Raw genomic sequence first — 23,441 nt, forward strand, 5'->3', positions numbered from 1 at the left:
AAGTATCGAAACTTTCGAGTCCATGACTTATTTTATCAATGTCAAACAAAATGAATACCGGTTTGTGATTAGGTTGTAAACGCTGTATCCGGATTTGATGCGTTGCTTTATCGTCAAAAGTTATGCTATATTGCAATTCAATATTTATATACATTGTGATTCGAACTTCCTGCTAACTTCCCTTTTATATGGTCCAAGTAAAAGGAGAGTGCTTGCATACCCCCTCCACCCCCTTTCACTCAAAATTTTAATCTATTATATGAAGTTACAGAACAGTTTTAAAGAGGGCATAAAAGAGATCAAATCTTACATTTTCAACAACACTTTGTTAATATAACCGATTTAAAAGAAATCAAAAGCTAAAATCTGTTTTTAATAAATAAAATACACAGCAAATATTTTGTATAAAAAATTGAAGCGATATATGGTCCTAAAAGTAGGATCATTAAGACTTTTTCAACTGTCTTCAACATTATTTCAGCGCAGCAACTGTTACATAGTTATTAATTATTTTAATCAAGCTTTAAATGCTTCATAATCCCAAGGCTAGATATCAGAATGAAGGTAAAGTATGCTAGGAATTCATGTACATTGTATTTTTTTAATGAATTGTATTTTAAAAATTCTCAGAAGGTGGAGGTTACTCTACTCACATGGTATATGTATGATAATTAAAATCACCATCCGTGAAAAAAAATGTTGCAACTGTAATGGCAGATATAAAAATATTTTCTATAGAAAACCGTGTTACGAGAATTTTAAGATAATTTCAAGATTGTTCCACAAAATTTGGGCAACCTGAATTTGGTATTGACAACAAGCTATGTGTGACTACTAGGCGATATACTTTCGCTGTATGTTTGATTCCTAACTGAGAGAGTATATCTGTCGCATCTTCTTTTTTCACCATCGTATGCCTATATCTTGATAGTCGCCCGTGTGGCGCAGTGGTAAAGCATTTGCTCTAGGGTAGAGTCAAGGATAAGAAATCCTTACATCGCAGGTTCGAATTCCACGGCAAGACGTTGAAACGGGTCTTTTGTATCAAGGTTCCTGGAACGAAAAAAAGATTCTACACTTCTCAATGACCATATAGTGCTAAGTATAGTTATACCCCCTGCTTGAAAAGCGGGAGGGTATATAGTAATCGGTATGTCCGTCCGTCCGTCCGTCTGTCTGTTACTCTTTGGGGACCCATCTCTTATTCGTAACTCCTCTTATACCACTGAGTGAAATTTAATGAAACTTTCACAGAATCTTTATTACATATTGCCATTGTGCACCTCCTATTTTGACTTTTTGATACGATACATATTTTGGGTTTCCCGGCCACAGCAAAACATGGACTTTGCCATTATAACCATGTGGGAGGCGGGGGTATCATTTAGTCAAGCTCATTGCTCACAGCACCTTTAGTTTAATTACTATCAAAATTATTTCAAATGTTATCTTAATCTTATGTGTTCTCAGTCGTTGGTCTTAAGACCCGAGGCTCCATGCAATGAATCCCTTTTACATTTACATTTCTGTATCACATTTAGCGCGTCTATACTTGGTCCCTTTCTTGGGCGGTCATGTTCTCTATATTCATAGTAATTCAATCTTGGGCGGTCATGTTCTATATATTCACAGTAATTCAATCTTGGGCGGTCATGTTCTATATATTCATAGTAATTCGTATATGAATATATAGAACATGACTTGGGAGTCCCGTGTGGCCGATCATGACTTGGCCGGGATTGTAAACATGACCGCCCAAGATTGAATTACTATGAATATATAGAACATGACTTGGGGGTCCCCTGTGGCTTTCCATAGTTTTGCTATGGGGAACCCAAAATATGTGTCAGATCAAAAAGTAAAAATAAAATAGGAGGTGCACTATGGCAATGTGTAATAAAGATTCTGTGAACGTTTCATCAACTTTCATTCAGTGGTATAAGAGGAGTTGCGGATAAGAGATGGGTACCCCAAAGCGTAACAGACAGACGGACGGACATACCGATTACTACATACCCTCCCGCTTTAAAGCGGGGGATATAAATATTCGATAGGAAACGTAGTTAATGATATTTCAGAATGAGAAGATGTATAATATTTTTTAAATATAATTTCACACACATAATTAAATAACAAAACTTTCTTTTTTACGATGAAGGCAAGAACACACTGTGCATGAGTATTGCATGTGATGGTGGAAATAAATTATATAAAGCCGAAAATTGTACAGTTCCACTGACTCCATATTGTTCCAATAATAAAAGTAAGTAAAAAATCAATCACAAAAGAAGACAGCATATCTGTTTCATCTTTTTCATAATTAGATGTTTTACTGACTATAGGCGAGAAAAGGCCAACTCGTAACAAAATTGTATAACAAATTACTATATAACCTCCCACTTTTCAAGCGGGAGGGGGTATAACGAGGTGGCTTAATTCAGCTTTCCTTATTTTTGAAGTAATAATACGCAATCATCTGCATAAGTTGTTTATATCTTCCAACTAATTTGATAATGAGAAGCATGCTTTGAGTACGATGAAATTTTAAAACTTACAATTTTAAAATTAAAACCGAGGCAGTTTACTCACAAATAATTTGATGTAACAGGGGATTCAGCAACTTTGTTTCAAGTCAGCATTTCGTAAATTCTATGGTCTTATAGTGATCATGTCAACAAATTATCTTACCATTGTTACGTACTTCGGCTGACTTATTATAACTCCCGCTTGAAAAATGGGAGGGTATGTAGTAATCGGTATGTCCGTCCGTCCGTCTGTTACGCTTTGGGGTACCCATCTCTTATCCGCAACTCCTCTTAAACCACTGAGTGAAATTTAATGAACTTTCACAGAATCTTTATTACATATTGCCATTGTGCACCTCTTATTTTATTTTTTGATCCGATACATATTTTGGGTTTTCCGGCCACAGCAAAACATGGACTTCTTCCATTATAATCATACGAGAGGCGGGGGTATCATTTAGTGAGCTAATTGCTCACAGTACCTCTAGTGTAATACAAATTTAAGGCCTAAGTTGATTGTATTAAATCTCACTACGACTGGATCAAAACTTAAGGCTCACAGCGGTTGTGACTAGTAATCGGGGGAATACTTACTCCTCCAATGCACCTGATCCCATCTCTAATGCTTTAGAGGTCCGTGTTTATGCCTTGTTTACAAATTTGCATTTGTGTGTTGTTTTTGTTTTTATGACACCTCGGGAGTATATATCTTTGCCCTGTCAGCTGATTGACCGCAAAAACGTTAACCTTATCCACGATTTTTGATTTGTTGGAGCTATGGCTTTCATATTTCACACGTATATTCCTTGTGACATGCCTCTCTTTGGGTGCCAACATATATATTTTACCTCTAGACCCTGAACTTGGAGTTTGACCCATGTTTTAAATATTTTAATCTTGGCCATAACCTTTGAATGGTTAGTACTTGAGCTTTCACATTTCACAGGTGTATTCACTTACACAAGTCATTGGGGGGGGGGGGGGGCTAACATCTTTTTTGATCTCTTGACCTTGGAATTTGATTTGTATTTGTGAAACTTGCATCTTCACCAAAAGCTGTCATTCGGGGTACCAGTGTTTCACAAACGCATCTTTTTTGTAGATTGATCACTGTTCTGCTGTTCTTTATTTTCACCTTTTTTAGACATGTTTTTTACTAATATACACATGATTGTCAATGGCAAGAAAAAAAAAGAGCTAATGTATATGTTTGTTTAGCAGCAGGTACAGCAGGGACTTGGAATGTTAGTAATGCTATGTGTTTGAAAGAAAACGGTTATTTAGATGGCGAAGCAAATTTAGATGACCCAACGGGAAAATGCAATGAGATTAGGGCTCGATTTCCAACTACTTACCTCTTTTGGATTGGCATTCGCAGACAAGTGTACAAAACTGCCGATAAAGGTATGAATAGTACAACACCTCCTATTTCATATGGCATTTCAAATTTTTTTTACGTCGGATTATGCGAAAGACTTTGCGTGCTTATGTTTATTTTTTTTTGTAGGGTACCCAACTGAATCCAATTCTTTGACAGAATGTGAGTTTTTAAACGGAAGGGATTTTTCAACGATGCAGACAAACAACTGCAAAAAGAAATACTATGCTGTTTGTCTGGTAAGAAATATTTCTATATTGAGGGAGAGCTGGGTTTCTCCTTTTTTGTTTGCCCTGCGCTCAGACATTTTTTTTATATTTGAGATGTCTAATAAGTCCTTTTCACAGAGAACGTCCACTGAATGCCCCGCAACATAATTTCTTTTTCCCAAACAGAAGCTATTTTTGCGTCTCATATTTATTTGTTTTAACTATTCATTTACTTATTTCGCTACAGCCAATCATTGGAAGTACCCCAGTAGTCAAAATTCCTTTCAATTGTCGCATATACTCAGTAGTCATCGTGTTTAAACTTAAAAATCAATTACTAGTAGTAATTTGTAACGAAGTAGAAATGAATGACAAATCTATATTTTCTCATATTCTTAGGTACCAAACAATATTAGTAATATCAGCAATGCAGATCAGACAGCTAGGGAGGAAAGAGAAAATAATGGTATTTATTTGTTCCTTCTTTTAATAAAACTAATTTTCCTTAGTTTAAAGTCGTTATTCCGCCGTAGTCAAAGATTCGGGAGGGGCAGGGCATATAGAATTTGGTCTGTTTGTCCGCGTTTAACTTTGCACAGACTCTGGAATCATTGTTGGTATTATATTTCACAAGTGTGTCCTTTCTTTAGATACCAGCCTTTTACCTCAAGACAATGACCTTGGAGTTTGACTTGCACTGAAAATAATTGAACCAAATTTGACGTGATCATAGTTTTTAGCTCACCTGAGCCGAAGGCTCAGGTGAGCTTTTCTGATCACATTTTGTCCGTCGTCCGTCTGTTCGTCCGTCCGTCTGTAAACTTTTCACATTTTCGACTTCTTCTCAAGAACCACTGGACCAATTTTGACCAAACTTGGTACAAAACATTCTTAGGTGAAGGGAAATTTAAATTGTTAAAATGAAGGGCCAAGTCCCCTCACAAGGGGAGATAATACAGAGAAGTCAAAAATAGTGTGGGGTCATTAAAAAATCTTCTGATGAAGAACCACTTGGACAGAAAAGCTGAAACTTATGTGAAAGCAACCTGGGGTTGTGTAGATTCTAAATTGTTCAAATCATGACCCCGGGGGATAGGGCGGGGCCATAATGGGGAATCAAAGTTTTACATAGAAATATACTAGTGTAGGAAAAATCTTTGAAAATCTTCTTCTCAAGAACCACTGGGACAGAAAACCTGAAACTTATGTGGAAGCATCCTAGGGTACTGTAGATTCTAAATTATTCAAATCATGACCCCCGGGGGACAGGGCGGGGCCACAATGGGGAATCAAAGTTTTACATAGAAATATATAGGAAAAAATCTTCTTCTCAAGAACTACTGGGACAGAAAAGCTGAAACTTATGTGGAAGCATCCTGGGGTAGTGTAAATTCTAAATTGTTCAAATCATGACCCCGGGGGTAGGGCGGGGCCACAATGGGGAATCAAAGTTTTACATAGAAATATATAGGAAAAATCTTTAAAAATCTTTTCTCAAGAACCACTGGGACAGAAAAGCTGAAACTTATGTGGAAGCATCCTGGGGTAGTATAGATTCTAAATTGTTCAAATCATGATCCCCGGGGGGATAGGGCGGGGCCATAATGGGGAATCAAAGTTTTACATAGAAATATATAGGAAAAATCTATGAAAATCTTCTTCTCAGGAACCACTTGGCCAGAAAAGCTGAAACTTATGTGGAAGCATCCTGGGGTAGTGTATATTTCAAATTGTCTTAATTTTGATCAGTGGGGTTTGGTGGGGTCACAATATGTATTACAAGGGAGAAATCTGGTAAAGAACAGAATGGTCGAAGCTTCTCAGGTGAGCGATGTGGCCCATGGGTCTCTTGTTTATGTTGCGCTTTCACATTTCACATGTTTATTTCCTTTGTCCCTTCTTTGAGTACTAACTAATTTGACCTCATGTCCATGGAGTTTGGTCTACTTTTGAAAATTAAACACTTTTATCTTTGTCGTACTTTTTAAAGAGCGTTCATGTTCACACATGTTTATTTCTTGCAACAATATCTTTCTTTTAAAAGTACCAACAGCTTTGGCATCTCAACCTTGAAGTTTGACCTACTAAAAAAAATAACTTTGGAAATATGGTTAATGACAGGGCTTTTTTTGTCATGCAAATTCTTTCTGACAGGACTTTTCATTTGGTACCAACATTTTAGCCTCCATGCCTTAGAATTTGACCTACATTAAAAAAAAAATAATAACCTTGGTCTTAAAGAAACACCGTGACGCACAAAAGGGGAAATTAACAAATGTAGAATGTGTACATGACCCGTGAAAATTTTGTTCAGTTCCTGAAAGTATAAAGTTTCAGAAAATTACAGGTTTCAGAACTTAGAAAATCTATTTACATGAAGAAAAATATAAGTAAAAATAATTTCAGTATGCCCCAGCACGAAACTATTGCTTTACTTCTTCCTCCCTACGAATCCCACAGTGGGACGTGGAGACAGGTCCTTCGGATGAGAGTGCATAAACCGAGGTCCCGTGTGGCAGTAGGTGCTGGCACGAAAAAGATCCCACCGAGGCCCTCAATGACCCCGAGTGCCGAGCATAGGATAAAACTTGCAGCTCTCCGGCAAGTGGTGGCGCCGTCTCCATATTAGTGAAAAATTCTTGAAAGGAACTTTAAACAACATACAAAAATTCTCCCTCCCTATTGTAAGCGTGCGCAGAAAAGTTGAATAAGTTTCCATGATTATGGTCTCAAGTACAATTCTTCCATTGGTACAAATCGATTTGCCATTGACTTGTCTTTGGCACCATTGTTAAACAATGGTACAATTGGTTGCATTTAAACTGTGAACGGCATATTGGTAAACAAATTATAAAACAACCAAACCATATTGTCAAAGGTGAATAATGGTATCACTTGGTTACTTATGGTCAGCTATGGTGATCAATGTTTACCAACGGCAAATATTGAGGATTTTTTTCAAATTCAATAAGACGTTTGTTTGCTGCTGAAACAAAATAAAATTACTTTATGGATATAACTTCATATGAAAACTTGTCTTCATATGATATTCTTTTGCCAAAACAAGTGTTCATTTGTTTCAAATTTGCAATACTATGTTGAAATAACAGTATTCTCCCTTAAATCATAGTTAAATTCATCTGAAGTGTTATTACTAATAAGGAAACTTCACTCATGCTACCAGGAACGGTCCTGGTAGCCATCTTTGGGGTGACTCTAATAAACGAAAAATCTTCTTTGGTAAATCTGCCATAGATGTGGTTGGCCTGCAGAATTGGTAACGAATAAATGTTACCATTGGTCAACATTGCTAACAATGTTTTGCCTATGGTAAACTGCAACACCAATTTCAACCAATGGAAGAATTGTGAACTGATAAATGTGTAGTCTTTTCTTGCTTTACAGTGCAGTTTAGTTGTCATATCTTCGCTATATACTCATAATTTTCATAAATCTTTCTCTGTATGATACAGATATCTATAAAGAAACACATGATTTCGACTCATTATGTAACTTTAACTTTTGAATGATTAGTGATAAGGCTTTCATATTTCAAATGTGCTTTTCTTGTGTAGTCTTTGTGAAAATTTCTCCAGATAATTTTGTCATCATTACCTAAGTCTTTGGTGATGAGCTATCAGACGGGGGGCATCGGTGTTTCACAAACCCATCTTGTTTTTATACATGCGCATGCATATGTAACATTTTAATTTCTGTAAGTAAATTTCACAAGTTATCAGACCAGGAATCTTCATAAAATCAGGCTTTTAAGCAATTGTAATTCAAGGGATGTATGAGGGTTGTTCGAAAAATTCGTGGACGACGTCAATCTAATTTATATTACTCACTAGAAATTTAAAATAAGTACAATATAATATGTTAAAATATTTGTTTTGTTGATGTGTGAAGTTTCATTCCATTCGATCGGTGTTTCACAAACCCATCTTGTTTTTATACATGCGCATGCATATGTAACATTTTAATTTCTGTAAGTAAATTTCACAAGTTATCAGACCAGGAATCTTCATAAAATCAGGCTTTTAAGCAATTGTAACTCAAGGGATATATGAGGGTTGTTCGAAAAATTCGTGGACGACGTCAATCTAATTTATATTACTCACTAGAAATTTAAAATAAGTACAATATAATATGTTAAAATATTTGTTTTGTTGATGTGTGAAGTTTCATTCCATTCGATTTAACAGAAATCATTTTACTTCAGTTTAAAATCAACATGTTTTATACCCGCGGAGCACACTTAACGTCAAAACATAGCATCAAGAATTTCTTTTAAAAAATAATAATAAATAAAGAAACAAGTAAAATTGATGCAAAGCATCAAATCGGCCGCTAACAAATTTTAGCATGCCAAAAAGTACTTTCACAATTCAAAGCATTCATGCGAGGAAAGTACAGGATATTCAAAGCTGAAATAGTGTTCATTTTTATTCCAGACTGTCTTCAAAGCAAAATTAATAAATAAATATTTTCAGAAATTAAATAGAAATTTTAGTGCGGAATTTGCTCATCCAACGTATTTATCGATGTAAAAAAGTCTATGATTAATATGAGAAATTATTGTCGTCAAAAGGAAGAAGATGTAGGCCTCTCAAGATGTCCCACGTGCTGATACCCTGGATTTTTGTCAAGGAATAATGTATCTTGTTTCTGTAGAGTAGACTATGCTGCATGGCGCGGTGCAAAGTGTATAAAAATAATTTTTGTGTCATTCGCAGCTGTACAGCATATTCAAACAAGTTTTTACTAGTTAAGCAACTTTTCAATTTTTTATTCACCATGCACTTTTACCACTTTATTATTATCCGGAAATTCACGACAATTTCCTTTCGTGTTTTACACACTCCCAGGATGGGGGGTACCTATTGTAAACTCTTTATTTAACCACAAATAATCAATTATCTGATGCGAAATGATAACGAAATAGAAACATAATAACAAGATTAAAACTTAGTTTAATGTAAGTTTTTAAAATATTTAACTCATGATTTTATTCATGTAATCATTAGAGAATTATTTCACTGAAGTAATAAAATAATAACATCTCATTTCCCCATGTGCACTTTCTAACACAACCACAAATAGATCGGCCGCTGCTGCGGCCGATAATAAATAAAAATACTATCCCTATACAAATCACAGAGTATAATCCAATGTCCATTTATTAAATCCTTTCTCTAATATTTGAAATTTATTTTTCAAGAATTGCTCTCGTTGTATATATTCCCTTGTCAAGGTTTTAATTTCTTTAATTACTTAACATCGCTTTCACAGGATAAGCAACTCTGAAGCGCATATGTCTTTTCGTGACGTTCCAACTTTTCAACTTTTTTGTTCAGATTTTTACAGTTAAACCGTTTCTTCACAAATTGTCCTCACGTGCACCGATACAGAGCCTCTGTCACTCAAATACTACCTGCACTATTTGTACACACATGCACAACTCACTTGTGACATATTTCTTGTTCCTCCAACATTTTTAGTGTTAATTCAGAATTTTTCCGTGGTAAAACACAAAATTGCATCGTTATCTGCTGCTCCGTGACGTTCTAAAACGTCACCGTTTTTGTCGTTTTCAATAAGGACTACTTATCTGCTCAAGTTGATTGCTTTTCAACAAAGCAAAATGCAAAGCCATAATCTTTTATACGAATGGATGTAAAAATTCTGAATTTGAATTTTTAGGTTGTTTTTCCTTTTTGCTCCATTTTACAGAGAATATGACTTCAGACATTATTTAGTGTTTTGTTTGTAACTCACTAAATTTTGACCTGCCCCGCGATCCGATTTTTGCATTATAAAAATCAAGATGTTTTGAATAAATCGTAATATTTTGAAAAAAATTAATTCAAATCATTTGGATTTATTGTTAAAATATTTCTACCGAATTTGGATAACACATGATGTCAAATAAAAAGATATGACAGTTGTCCACGAACTTTTCGAACAATCCTCGTACATGTATTACCACTTTATTTTGTTCTCTAAGTTAAATAAATTGTGATTTTAATGTGAAAAAATCGAAGTTACTTGTAAGTAAAATCTGACAACATTATCAAATTGGTAAGATGTAATTTTTTAAACTTAGTCGAAAGCTCTTTGCAAAACAGTTCCCTGTGTTATAGATTCTATTACAGTAAAACTCGATTATCACGAAGTCACTGGGACCTTTGAAATCCGTAATTCTTTATATCCGTATAAGAATTTGTTAAATTTATATAGCTGGGAATCCAAGAAAAATTCGCTATATCCGTATTCGTTTTAAATGGGTTTTACTTTATTTGTTTTGTCTTTAAATTATCGTCAATATTATAAAATGTATAACAAGATTTGTTCGTGAAACACAATGCCCCCGATGGTAACACTTCTCTGGAGTGGGACGTAGACTGAAGTGGTATACACTTGTAAGATGTTTTAAGGGTAGCAAAGGTGGAAATACTGAAGACCTTTCAAATGTAGGTCAAAGGTCACAGTTGAGGTCACATGACCAAAAAATTCTGTACCAATAGAAAGGTTTTGTAATAATGAACAATCGTGTCAAATATTAAAAAACCTTACCCTTGACAGCGCAATAGTTTTGGGCTGGGTTAAAGTTGACAACAGACAGACAGACAGGACAAAAACAATATACTAAGTACCCCCGGGATATTTCGATTCCGGGGCATAATAAATGTTCAGAAAATTAGTATAATAATTTAATGTAATTGACTTGAATCAGTTACAGATGATGTTGGTCCTTTGGTTGGCGGGGTATTTGGCGGACTGTTTCTAATTGCAGGTGTTATTCTCCTGACAATCATTGTCATAAGGTAAAATGACTTTTCAATTAAAACAAAAAATGAGACATCTTCCATCCAGTTTTGATATATATACCCTTTCAAACTAACATCCCTTTTTTTCAACAAGTAGAATACAATAAAATCTTTTGTTTAAAAATAGAAATAGCTCTAGCCTTCTCAAATGAGAATAAATTAATTCACAATTATATTACAGAAGACATCAAAAAGGGAAAAGAGAAGATCAGAGCACCCTAAAGTTCGAAAGTGAAAACCACACATCCATCAGTGAACTAAAGGATAATCAATCAACTGATAATGACAGGTACCCTGAAATGAATAGCAATGACATCAAAGAAGAAACATATTACAAAAGCCAAGATGATTATGATATTCTTGGTAAAAGACGATCAAAAATAAAAGGAACTCGGTCTGAAAATATCTATAATCACGCTGAGAGTACCACCAACCAAAATCATTATGCAAGTGCTGCTCAAGTTTCAAAAAGGATTTCTGGAGAAGATTTGTATGATCATACGAACAACAGTGCATATGGAACTGTATCAGAGATAGACAATGGTAATATGTATAGCGAAAGCTGACCATTATAGTAGTTATCCCCCTTAGCTTAAACACAGATCTCATTATTTGTTTAAAGAAATCGTCCATCCTAATAAAGACATGCATAATTTTGTTGATGAGTATACAAAGACATTCATTTCTCACTGAAATCCATGCCACGCTGTGCCATTGAAAATGAATCGTTAAATTGACATATAAAGTTTACAGGTTAAATATACCTTGATACTTCACTGAAAAAAATTTACAATAACATATATGCCCAAAATGATCTAACCTGTTTACATTAAATACTATATGTATTGTTTCATTTGTATAACATATGAATCTTTTAAAAGTAGGTGTTTACATATTTCTTCAAATCCAGGAGTGACTATTATTACAATTTTCAATCTGTCAATTAATATAAAACTGCTTTTACCGTATTTGTTAAATGTATAAATTTATCTTTATTGGTTTATTCTTGTGTCAATAAACAAAAAAAAAAATTTTTTTGACGTAGATAAACTTAAAGTTTAACATCTTCTGCTGTTCTGCTTCTACTTTTGAAGCCCCTATTACTCCAAATTTGGTGCATTTCCCTTAAAATCTTTTTTTCACCTTCAAGTCACTAGGATTATGTTTCATTTCATAAACAACCAAAACTGGATTCAAAACATTGTTCAAAAGTTTGTTTTCATATTTGTATGAGGCAAATCCAAAGGATACCCTTCTTTTAATACCAATATCTGTATTAGATATCTTCAAGGTAAACAAGAGGCCCATGGGCCTTATAGGTCACCTGAGCATTATGCAACAACTTTCCAGTGATTGAATTTGATTCATGTTTTAATCCAGATGCTATGGCATTCACAATTTTGAAAGAGGCACCATTGATCATCATAACAATACACTTAGCAGTTGCTTAGTTTGTTTACTTAATACCCATAGGCAGGGTAGGGGAACAAAAAATGCATTTCAAGTAATCAGTAATATTCAGCATGATCAGTAATGCCCCAATCACACATGAACCCCTGACCCTTAGGCCTAGATCCACACATTGCACAATTTTTGAAAATGCACCCTTGCTTTTCAAAAATATTTGATCAATACCAAGGTGCAGATTTCAAACAATTCATCCAGTTTCAGTATATAAGTACAGCCCCCCCCCCCCTCCTTTATGGTACCCCTGACCCTGGGGCCTTGAAATTCACAGTTCTGGAAGATTAGGACCCTTGCTCATCATAACTATATAGGTAGTTCATCTGCTTAATACCAAGGAGCAGAGAAGAAAACTTTCAAAGATTTAATGTATTTTCACTATATAATCAATAGAGCCCCGCCCTATCACTAGAACCCCTGACCCTAGGGCCATAAAATTCACAATTTTGGAAGAGGTATTCTTGCTCATCATAACTATGCACTTATTTAGTTTATTTAATACCCAGAAGCATAGAAGAATATTTTAAAAGAAATAATGAATTTTCACTATATAATCTATAGAGCCCCCCCCCCCCTTACACCAGAACCCCTGACCCTGGGGCCATAAAATTACAATTTTGGTAGAGGCACTCTTGCTCATCATAACTATGCGCTTAGTTAGTTTATTTAATACCCAGGAGCAGAGAAGAAGGTTTTCATGTATTTTCACTATATAATCTATAGAGCCCCGCCCTAACACCAGAACCCCTGAACCTGGGGCCATAAAATTCACAATTTTGGTAGAGGCACTCTTGCTCATCATAACTATACACTTAGTTAGTTTATTTAATACCCAGGAGCAGAGAAGAAGATTTTCAAAGAATTCATGTATTTTCACTATATAATCTATAGAGCCCCCCCTTACACCAGAACCCCTGATCCTGGGGCCATAAAATTCACAATTTTGTTTGAGGCACTCTTGCTCATCATAACTATGCACTTAGTTAGTTTATTTAATACCCAGGAGCAGAGAAGAAGATTTTCAAAGAATTCATGTATTTTCACTATTATAATCTAAAGAGCCCCACCCTAACACCAGAACCCCTAACCCTGGGGCCATAAAATTCACAATTTTGGTAGAGGCACTCTTGCTCATCATAACTATATACTTAGTTAGTTTATTTAATACCCAGTAGCAGAAAAGAAGAATTTCAAAGAAATAATGCATTTTCACTATATACTTATTTAGCCCCGCCCTAGCACTAGAACCCATGACCCCGGGGCCATGAATTTCACAATTTTGGTAGAGGACTCAATGCTGATTACAATCATGCAAACAGTTTGACTGCTTGATGTCCAGGAGTAAAGAAGAAGATTTTTAAAGATTGCACTAATTTTAGTGGTTTTTGCCCCACCCCCTAGGCCCCAGGGGGGCAGGGACCATGAAATTCATAATTTATGTTCCCCTTTACCCATAGATGCTATCTGCCAAATTTGGTTGAAATTGGTTCAGTGGTTTCAGAGAAGAAGCTGAAAATGTTCCAATGTTAACGCACGACGCACGACGAACGACGACGGACGAAAAGTGATAGCAATAGGTCACCTGAGTTTACTCAGGTGACCTAAAAAAAAAAATACACAAATCAAATTAAATGCCTCCTTTAATCCTCATTCTTTACATGAAAAAAAATAATCATAATAAATAAGCCACATTTCCAATTCTGGTCTTCCTGCTTCCTTTGTCGGCCATTCCGACATCAGCACCAGACCCAATCTTTGAAACTTGATTTGTGTCATCCGTAAAGCTTCTCCACAGCACAGAATCCTAGGCTGAAATAAACTTGTCTGGGAAAAGTCCTGTAGAAATGCTTGTTATGGATTTGCTGTCAGTATTTGGTGATATAATTTCCCAAGGTATGTGAGGTATGGATTCTTTCATTGCTTGTGTATGGTACTTGTCAACCGAAAGAATTTCACAAATCTGTTCATTAAACCAATGATGAGGTACCAGAGATTTCTGGCCAGTTCTGAGCGGGCTATGAGAATCCTCCACAGAGCGATCAGTAGTACAGTGTTGAAACAGTAGCGGATATTTCTCAATCTATGTAAAAGACAGATTATCAAAGTGTATTAGGTTAAGAAGAAAAAATGTCAAAGCAGCTGAAGATTGAGAAAAATGTGAAATGTCTACATTTAAACATTTATACATACATGTTAACCTATTGTGATAAAAAATAGGGAGATTCAGACCTCAAAAGTAAGCATTGCGTACACGTTGTTTTACGCTTGGATTTTCGATATTTTTCATGTAATATACATGTATGTAAAGCTTTAAATGAAACCTACAATAATTAATCTTAAATATAAACTGCAAAGAAGAAGACAGAAACACCATAAGTTTGACATAAATTTACAAAATCAAATATTTTTCATGCTCATCATTTTGCTTGGATTGGCTGTTTAACTTGGCCTTTTGAAGAGTGATCTTTGCTGATATAGACTAGAAGCAATATTTCCGAATGTTCATTCAATTGTCAAACAAAACAAATGATGGCATGGTTTAAACTAGATCTAAAACAAGTTCCTATCTTTCGTTATATAAAACAAATTTCCCCGCGATGAACGAAAACGAAAGTAGAGATGTGCCACATGGCTTGGTCAATCGAGTGATTTCTATTGACTTTATTGATAAAATTGTGAGCTCCTGTGCTTTTATAGACAATGTCAAACGTTTTCATTTAATTCTTAAAAGATGTATCTCCTTTTTTATGGCAGTGATGTTGACTAAATTATTGTAACCAATGTAATCGCTGGTAATCTTGTACGGTTGTCGTTGTCAAATTCGTGCTTGAAATCTATGTACACATCGGTACTAAAAAAGCATTTGTATGCTTCCGAGTCAAATCACGCGATATCTAACGAGATTTTATGAGAGTGGCTTCAAAAATGGATACCCAAGCGAACCAAAAATACTTTAGACGCAACTTTTGTAGAAAAGCGGTAGATTTCTGAATTAAATCGGTAGGCGGGAGATGGAGTGAAAAAGCGGTAGACTCCCGCCTAAATTGGTAGAGTTAACATGTATGATTTATATCCCAATGGTAGACAATTAATCTGTGCTACCAGGTGGTGGTTCATTTTGACATCATTATGTCTAAGTTTCATTTTTGGCCCAATCAAGATTTAGATGAAAATTTGACTGTTTTTGGCAGAAGAGTCAACTTACTTTCTCAGGTGAGCTTTAGCCGCAGGTAGGCCTGATAAGTCTTCATTCAGAAGAAATTTTTTTGTTCCAAGGCAATAGTTCTCTATGTATGTGGGCCAGTGAAGTCCACGTGGATCAAAGTAAAAGCACTGTAAAATAAAAATTCTAATGTATACGAAGCTCTAAATAATCTACTGAAAGTGATATGAAAGCTAAACAAGTAAGTTAAAATACATTTTGGTGCATTCTGAGACTAAAATCGGGCAAAATAAAATCAATTTAAAAAGGCAAATACTGAGATGAAATATTTTTGAGATGGTTTAAAATTTGCTAAAAATAGTCCATTATTTAAACAAGATGTATTTATTTGTTCACTATTCTACTGAAGAAACTTTTTTCTATGGACATTAAATATACCTTCTTGTCCTCTGAGGTCATGTGACTGGTCAACATGTCAAGGTTATTGTAAGACCATTCCCATGAATGCATGGTAAAGTAGGTCAAGGTTCCAATAGCTTTGTGTAATCTGTTATAGATCTTGACCATCCTGAAATGCAACAGTAAATATTAACTGACTAACGTTGTTATTGATGCCAATTGAATTTCAGTAACTTTCAAACATTAAATTCAAAACTGGACATGTGAGCTTTGTAGTATTTTAATACCTAGGCCTTTTTCCAAGTAAACAGTAGCCCAGGTCTGCAACGTAAGCTGGCAGCATGTGTTCAATAAATGTGTAGAAATCATGAAGGAAACTAAAAAAAGAGGGGGTGTTATTTCTTTTTATTGCATTAAAATTAAACTGCATAAATTCTCTGTTAAGTATATTATCTGTATAAATATCTTACCCAGAGCTAGTGAGAGCTGCCTTAGGCCTTCTAAAGCAAGAATCAAGAGGCACTTTCTTCCAGAAATTCATCACAACTCCCTCTGCAAAATAAATGTATAGTTCATGATTAACACTATAAATTAAAAGAAAAATTAAATTTCCGCCCGTGTCCCATGGGAGGGCAAGATCAACATTGTGGATTCCCGACAATGTCTAATTATAGCTACTGACCTAATTCTCCCCAGGTGAATGGGTTGACGGAGCCAGTGGTACTGTGATAGATAAGGCAGGAGCTGGGTTTGGTTACGGCGGTGTACCAGGCGGCCGCGATGACCATATTGACGGGGATGTCCACTGGCACTATGTCCGCCACTCCACGATAATCTCCTTTCATCGACCTCAATATTCCTTTCCCAGCCTAAAGAATGAAACAAGGGCAAGTTCAATGAAAGAACTGCATATCAGCAGTGCTCGAGCAAAGACACACTGTTAATATTTTAAATTTAGATATCTTTAGAAGGTAACTTACTGCTACATAAAGTCCACTGGGGCCATTGTAATTGTCAATCCAGCCCTGGAAAATAAAATAATTTCATTTTTCAACAAGTGTTTAGCACTGTAACAAAATTAATATATTTGCATGTCTAACATTGTGCAATTTTCTTCTTAGACCAATTACAGTGTTTATTCTATTAATTAAAAAAATCTATTTCCCCTGAGCTGAAATCTTTTACAACTATGATATGAATACTTACTGGGACGGGTTCCTTCCATGAAGCCCCTACAATGGAGGGTCTGACTATAGCCAGAGGTAGATCGGAGCCTTCCTTCAACAACAGGTGCTCGGCCAAGTGTTTGGTGTATGTGTACGTGTTAGGCTTGTTGCCGATCAGTTTTGGTGTTACTAGATTTATCATGTCATCATCCATCCATCTATATAAAAAAAAAATTCTCTAGATACCTTTTTTTTTCAATCTGCCATCTTCAAAAGCATAATAATGTTCATGCATGGACCAAATTCAAAAGGAGCACACAGTAAAGTTGTGATTAAAGAACCGCTAATTATTTTTATTTGTCAAAACTTTTTTCATACATAAATTTCATGAAACGGTTTGCTCTCATTTTTTGCTTTAGCGTATTATTATACAAATTTTAAAACTTACACAGAGTAATAACCAAATTATTAATTTTGTTTTGCTTACAAATACTGAACAACAATGTATTAATTTTTTTTTTTTTACAAATACTGAATAACAATCTATTAGATTTGTTTTGCTTACAAATACTAAATAGCAATCTTGCAACAATAAGGTGTTCCAAAAAATTAGTGAGGTACTGTTTATACACTTTCAGCTAAAGACTTTTAAAAGATCACTGATAAAATTATCCATATAAAACTGCAATGTACATGTATCAAAAACTTACTCTAAAACATCTATCAATTTTTGAGGTTCCACAGGGGGATTGTATACCATTTCTTCTATGAAGGGACGATCACAGTTAGCATATGCTGTTGATATGTGTAGAAATACCTGTAAGCAAAATTTAATGGTAAAATAGGAAAACAAAATTAGCAAATCCTTTCCTTAAATCAATAAAAATGTAAAATTTGTCAAGAATAACAGTGAAATATAGGTAAATCTTCAACATTTGATTAACTACCTGGATTATGAGGATAGAAGCTGTCAATAAACCAGTCTACAAGTGACCAGTGAGGGATATAGAGATAGTGTTATTTAATTTTAATTAATGCTCATTTAATTTGCACTATCACCCAGATTCTTACTGTTTATGACTTGAAAGAGACCATTACTAAGGTGTAGTGTCATGTCAAGATAGTTTATATAGATGGGAAAGATAAATACACTGAATGTACCATTTAGAATTCCCAGTCTTGTTGCAATTATCCTTTTTGATTGTACAGTGTAATGGAAATTTTTTCATGAGTTATCCCTCTTTCCATTCTTTCTAAAAATACAACTGTCTCAAAAACCACAAGCCTCATCCCACATCCTGAGGATGTATACCCTGGTAAATGTATAATATACATCCTGAAGATGTATACCCTGGTACAATTTATAATATACAAACTCTAAATGAGTTTAAATGACGAAGAAAGAATATGAATGTAGAGCCCTGATTAAATTCATATCCAAATAGTCCAATCCACACTTTTCAAAAGTTATGTCCCTTGGCCACCATCTTAGGGGATACACCCATACAATCCACACAGTAGCCTTTGTCGTTTTCAGGTTTGTAACTTCGTCATTTGACTTTAAAAAAGCTCTGCCTTTTGTGTACTGATTGCCCCAAGATGGGGCTACCCACACATTGAAAGAAAAATAATTAAACACAATGGATTTATCACAGCACGCCCAAATATTTGGTAGCAATCGTAGCATAAAGAGGAGAAATGATGTTTCTTTCCCTTTTGACCTTTTGGTTGACCCCGCAAAGGGAAACAACTTTTGCAAAGTGTGGATTAGACTATTGGTACAAAGAAATTAATATCCTCTATATATTTCTATAATTAAAATTTTTAAAAAACATAGTTGTATTCACAGTTCCCAAGATCTCTTCATGGTATTGACCCTGAGTAAAATTAACTGATGCTATGCTCAACATCTATCCCTTTAATATTCAAGATTATCTGGCACTGAAATACTAGGAAGTTAGCTTGTTATCAGTGCATGTATTTTTTAAAGGAAGTCAAAAAATTTCATTTAAGGAAATATTTGAATAAAACTCGGTAGATTTCCTGAATAATTATGTTAAACACATTCTTAGCACTTACAGAAATTTACTTCTGTATTACACTAACAGAGAAGAGACAAATTATATATCCTTGCTTACCTCAAGATGTTTAAACTGTCTACATAAGATAACCATCTTTCTTACTGCCACTACATTCATTTCAACTGCAACCCTGTAAAAACATAATTCCATAATATACATAAAAGTTTCAAAGACAAGAACTTAGTTTTAATTGACATGTACAACAGGCAATTGTTATAGTATGCTTATCAGTTCAGCAGAATTAATAATATGCTATTAAATATTTTGGCATGAGTCAAGATTTTCCTCTAAACTGTATATAGGAAAAAGGACTTTTTTTGTTTAAAGCAATATGATCTGCATTTTTGAGAATTTTATTTTGCTGGTAAAATGTGTTATTATGATTAATCTGTTAATTAAAAATTTAATCCGATGTCAAACAACCCTTATGATCAATGTAAAACCAAAATTTTTTTTAAAAATGTTTCTAATGTATTCATTACAATTAATATTACAGTATCTGTAAAGAAACTACATATGAATGACAACACATCAAAAAAAAAATATTGAATATACATGTAAAATAATTTAACAAATGACGGGAAAACAAATTATAAAATACCTCAAATGTTCATCAAATCTTATGGTAGCAGCACTATGAAACACTATATTCACATTGTCACAGAGTAATTTTAGGTCATTTGGTTTTATTCCTAGTTCAGGTAAAGTTATATCACCGTATATAGGGACTAATTTCTCGTGAAATTTTGCTTCCTCAGTTTGTCATAGACCTGTAATTATAAAATGTTCAGAAAGTATATACATAGTAAAACATATGAACAAGGCATATGCAAATTTGCTAAGTTATGAAACGTTCACAATACATTTTAAAACCACTGTTTTTCTGTCATTGAAATAGTAACTTTCTATTTAGAATACATATTAATTTTAAAAATTTGATAATAAACATTTTTTCCGTTAATGTGTTGTACAAACATGCAGCTCATGTAAATTTTGTTCACATATTGACCAACTTTTTATAAAAAACAAAATGTATAATGATTGAATAAGTGGTTGACATTGTTTTCAAATTGCCTGTGTACATGTCAAGCTGAATCCGTATAACTTGATCAAGTCAATATTTTTTTTTCATTTTAAATTATTTTATCTAATGTATACATGGTTTAAAAGTCATACTCACATATTAATATTACAGTATCTGTAAAGAAAATATTATCATTTTATGAATGACCAATGTAAACACGTTTTGATATATTTAATCTGAACACACAAAAGACAAACTTCCCACAAAAAAAAAATATTGAAATTCACCTGTATAAGTTATGTTTGGCATGGTTTACTTCTCTATTTCCATCCCTGTTTCTGATGTTTGTTTATATTTAAGAAAATGTAAAATAATTTAACAGAATGACTTTCGGGAAAACAATTTGTTATATCCATTAAAACAATACATTTGACTTTAAAACCACAGAAATGAAAATACTTACCTGCAAGCATAAATCAGTTATAATGTTCATCAAATATTTATGGTAACTTTCTATTTAGCAGCACTAAATGACAAATAGTTCACATAATGATAATAAACAATATTTTGTTAACATAGTCAGCTACAGTACTTACAGGACATTTACATATTTCTTCCACTCTCTGATCAATATTTGTGATTTTATTGGGTCTCATTAACATGTAAAGTTCATATTAGGACAACACCGTAGTTTTTATAGAACCCTGAAGACAGTCAAGAAAACATTTTCTCAGCATAGAAAGTTTGGTTAGAACTGCGCAGGTAAGATTCATGGTTGACTTCCTCAAATTCTGTTTTGTCATAGAGATTACCTGTAATTATAAAATGTTAACCAACAAAAAATTACATTCCAAAAAGAAAATATCTAAGCAATTTTATATACATAGTAAAAAATAGTTCTTTTTAATTCAGCATCTAAAGCAAAGAGTTTTATCTCTTGATGCAACATTTGTGCAAGTTTGGTTTATACAATGTTATAAAAGCCTTAAATTTTTTTGGTAATAGACCTGCAACCATAAGTTATGAAGGTGAAGCAGCAGTCCATTTTCCATGCAAGTTTGCACATTATCTCATAGTTAACTTAAATGAAACATACATCAAAAACTAACATTTTCACTCATCCACAAAATGTAGGTAAAGCACCGAAGCAAGCCTGGTAATGCATCTATGAAAGATGTAAATCCATGCAAGATTTGCATTAAAGAACTCATAGTTATAACCTGCACCAAAAACTTTTACTTGTTCACTACCGGAAAATGTGTCAGCATAGCAAGCCCGGTAGTTGCTACTGTATTTAAAAATGCAAGTTTGGTAACATTTCTATTACTAGCAAATACCTATAACACTTTACCTGTTCACTCAACTGGAAAATTAAAGACAGATGTATCATCCATGCAAGTTTTCATAGAGCTTATAATTACTTGGAAATGAAACCTGCACCAAAAACTTTAACCTGTTCACTCAACCGGAAAATGCAGGTCAGATTCAGTAAACATCTAGCAAGCCTGGTAGTATATCCTTAGATGTATCATCCATGCAAGTTTGGTCAACATAGGATTACAGATACTTGGAAATGAAACCTGCACCAAAAACTTTCTGTTCACTCAACCGGAAAATGTAGGTCAGATTCAGCATCCGAAGCAAGCCTGGTTTATCCATCCTTAGATGTAATCCATGCAAGTTTTTAGGACTTCAGATACTTGGAAATGAAACCTGCACCAAAAAACTTTAACCTGTTCACTAACGGAAAAAGTTTTTCAATCAGCAACTTTGCATCCTATGTATCATCCATGCAAGTTTGGTTTACATAGGGCTTATAGTTACTTGGAAATGAAACCTGCACCAAAAATTGCACCAAAAATGTTAACCTGCTCCAAAAACATTAACCTGGTCCTTCCTTTGCTGAAATTGCAGCATCTGAAACTTTGACTGGTACAATGAAACACAAGAACCATCTTCCATGCATGTCTAATCAATATGACATAGAAGTACTTAAAAAGAAAACTGCTCCAAAAAACTTAACCTTCGACGCCGACACCGACGCCGACGCCAAGGGTATTACATAAGCTCCCCCAACTTCGTTGAAGCTAAAAATATTCATTTTTTTTTTTTTACATGTTTATTGAGGTAAAACCTACAGTTCAATCAAGCAAATACTTTACAACAAGGGAATAACTTTCAGATAAATCAAGATTTTCAATAAAATCTTTAAATTTAATTTAACTTACATTATTTATTCTTCATTCAATAAAAATTATTTTCCTGTTTGTATGAACTTTGAATATTTACTTAGAATAACAGGTTAGATTAGAGACACCGAGAAAAATATATGTTAAGGACAAATTAAAACAAAGGGTGAAAAGTATTGAACTGAAATCTTAATATTCCTAAAACATTCCTACATGGTTTAAAAGTATGTTATACTCACTTATGATATTATTAATAAAGGTTTTCTTCAAGTATTTGGAACTTTAAGCCCATGTAAAATCGGATTTTGTGTCAGTTTATGTGAGCTTATTTTGATAACCTTTTGCTTTAATGGTATTGGGAATTACAATTGGTTAATTCTAACATATTGGTCCAATTTTTTAAATGCCTGCAATCTATTGAATATTTCGCAATGTAAACAATACCTGACGTTTTGATATATTTAATATAAAACTGAACACACAAAAACAAAACTTCCCACAAAATATAAGATAAATAGAACATTTATTGAAATTCACACATTTTCTTGGCTCAAAGTTTATCTTTGACTGAGTTATGTGTTGGACTACATGTAGGTTTAGGCTATAGCAACTACAAACAGAAGGGGCATAACTCCTATTTGAGACAGTGACACCGGATACTTTCATTTCTAATCTTACTGCACTACGAGAGGAATCGGGCTCAATGACGTTGTCCAGTTATCTTATTTTAAGAAAATTCGAACTTATAAGAAAACTGTCATCATGAAAACAAGAAATCAATGAAAAGTACGTGGATGCCGGTGGCGGCCCAGCCCATGTCTACTTTCACATCCTATAGCGGTGTACATCAAACTAACCCTGGTTTCACACACGTCTAAGCTACATCAGATAGAAATCAGCTATTCTTACCTGCCAGTAAAATATCAAATCATTATTCTTTCTATCACTGATTGCTATCGTTGACTGATGACATGCATCTGTGCAGTGACCAAAAGTGTACGTTCCTGATTGGT

The 23,441-nt window shown here is 34.2% G+C and overlaps 2 protein-coding genes across 4 annotated transcripts; one reads left to right on the top strand and one right to left on the bottom strand.

Moving 5' to 3' along the window:
- Positions 1-2,033: 2,033 nt before the first annotated feature.
- Positions 2,034-11,888, top strand: LOC134230770 (uncharacterized). Of its 3 annotated transcripts, none has more exons than XM_062712620.1 (6): positions 2,034-2,263; positions 3,744-3,929; positions 4,033-4,142; positions 4,512-4,578; positions 10,855-10,939; positions 11,124-11,888. In XM_062712620.1, exons 1-6 carry the CDS (start codon positions 2,176-2,178, stop codon positions 11,506-11,508), a joined length of 921 nt encoding a protein of 306 aa, XP_062568604.1. In that variant the 5' UTR covers positions 2,034-2,175; the 3' UTR covers positions 11,509-11,888. The 3 variants fall into 3 exon arrangements, with proteins under 3 accessions (XP_062568604.1, XP_062568602.1, XP_062568603.1); XM_062712618.1 differs by having other exon boundaries at positions 2,036-2,263; positions 10,849-10,939; positions 11,124-11,887; XM_062712619.1 differs by having other exon boundaries at positions 2,036-2,263; positions 3,747-3,929; positions 10,849-10,939; positions 11,124-11,887.
- A 2,202-nt stretch (positions 11,889-14,090) lies between these two features.
- LOC134230779 (fatty acyl-CoA reductase 1-like) lies at positions 14,091-20,712 on the bottom strand. Its single transcript, XM_062712628.1, has 12 exons — positions 20,703-20,712; positions 19,817-19,964; positions 19,273-19,345; positions 17,845-17,951; positions 17,175-17,352; positions 16,949-16,993; positions 16,651-16,837; positions 16,439-16,520; positions 16,256-16,345; positions 16,008-16,137; positions 15,612-15,739; positions 14,091-14,486 (listed from the first exon to the last, which is right to left on the bottom strand). The coding sequence occupies exons 1-12, from the start codon at positions 20,710-20,712 to the stop codon at positions 14,321-14,323; spliced, it is 1,344 nt and encodes a 447-aa protein (XP_062568612.1). The 3' UTR covers positions 14,091-14,320.
- Between the last annotated feature and the right edge of the window lie 2,729 nt (positions 20,713-23,441).

The sequence above is a fragment of the Saccostrea cucullata genome, unplaced genomic scaffold (assembly GCF_032062105.1).
Source record: "Saccostrea cucullata isolate Sc308-1 unplaced genomic scaffold, CSIRO_AGI_Scuc_v1 ctg136, whole genome shotgun sequence".
Classification (NCBI taxonomy): domain Eukaryota; kingdom Metazoa; phylum Mollusca; class Bivalvia; order Ostreida; family Ostreidae; genus Saccostrea; species Saccostrea cuccullata.

Coding starts and splice junctions, on each gene's coding strand:
- LOC134230770 (XM_062712618.1), top strand. CDS start 2,176: ATGAGTATTGCATGTGATGGTGGAAATAAATTATATAAAGCCGAAAAT. Junction 2,264..3,743: donor ATATTGTTCCAATAATAAAA/GTAAGTAAAAAA, acceptor ATGTTTGTTTAG/CAGCAGGTACAGCAGGGACT. Junction 4,143..4,511: donor AATACTATGCTGTTTGTCTG/GTAAGAAATATT, acceptor TCATATTCTTAG/GTACCAAACAATATTAGTAA.
- LOC134230779 (XM_062712628.1), bottom strand. Junction 16,994..17,174: donor CATGGAAGGAACCCGTCCCA/GTAAGTATTCAT, acceptor TTTATTTTCCAG/GGCTGGATTGACAATTACAA. Junction 15,740..16,007: donor TGACCTCAGAGGACAAGAAG/GTATATTTAATG, acceptor TTTATTTTACAG/TGCTTTTACTTTGATCCACG.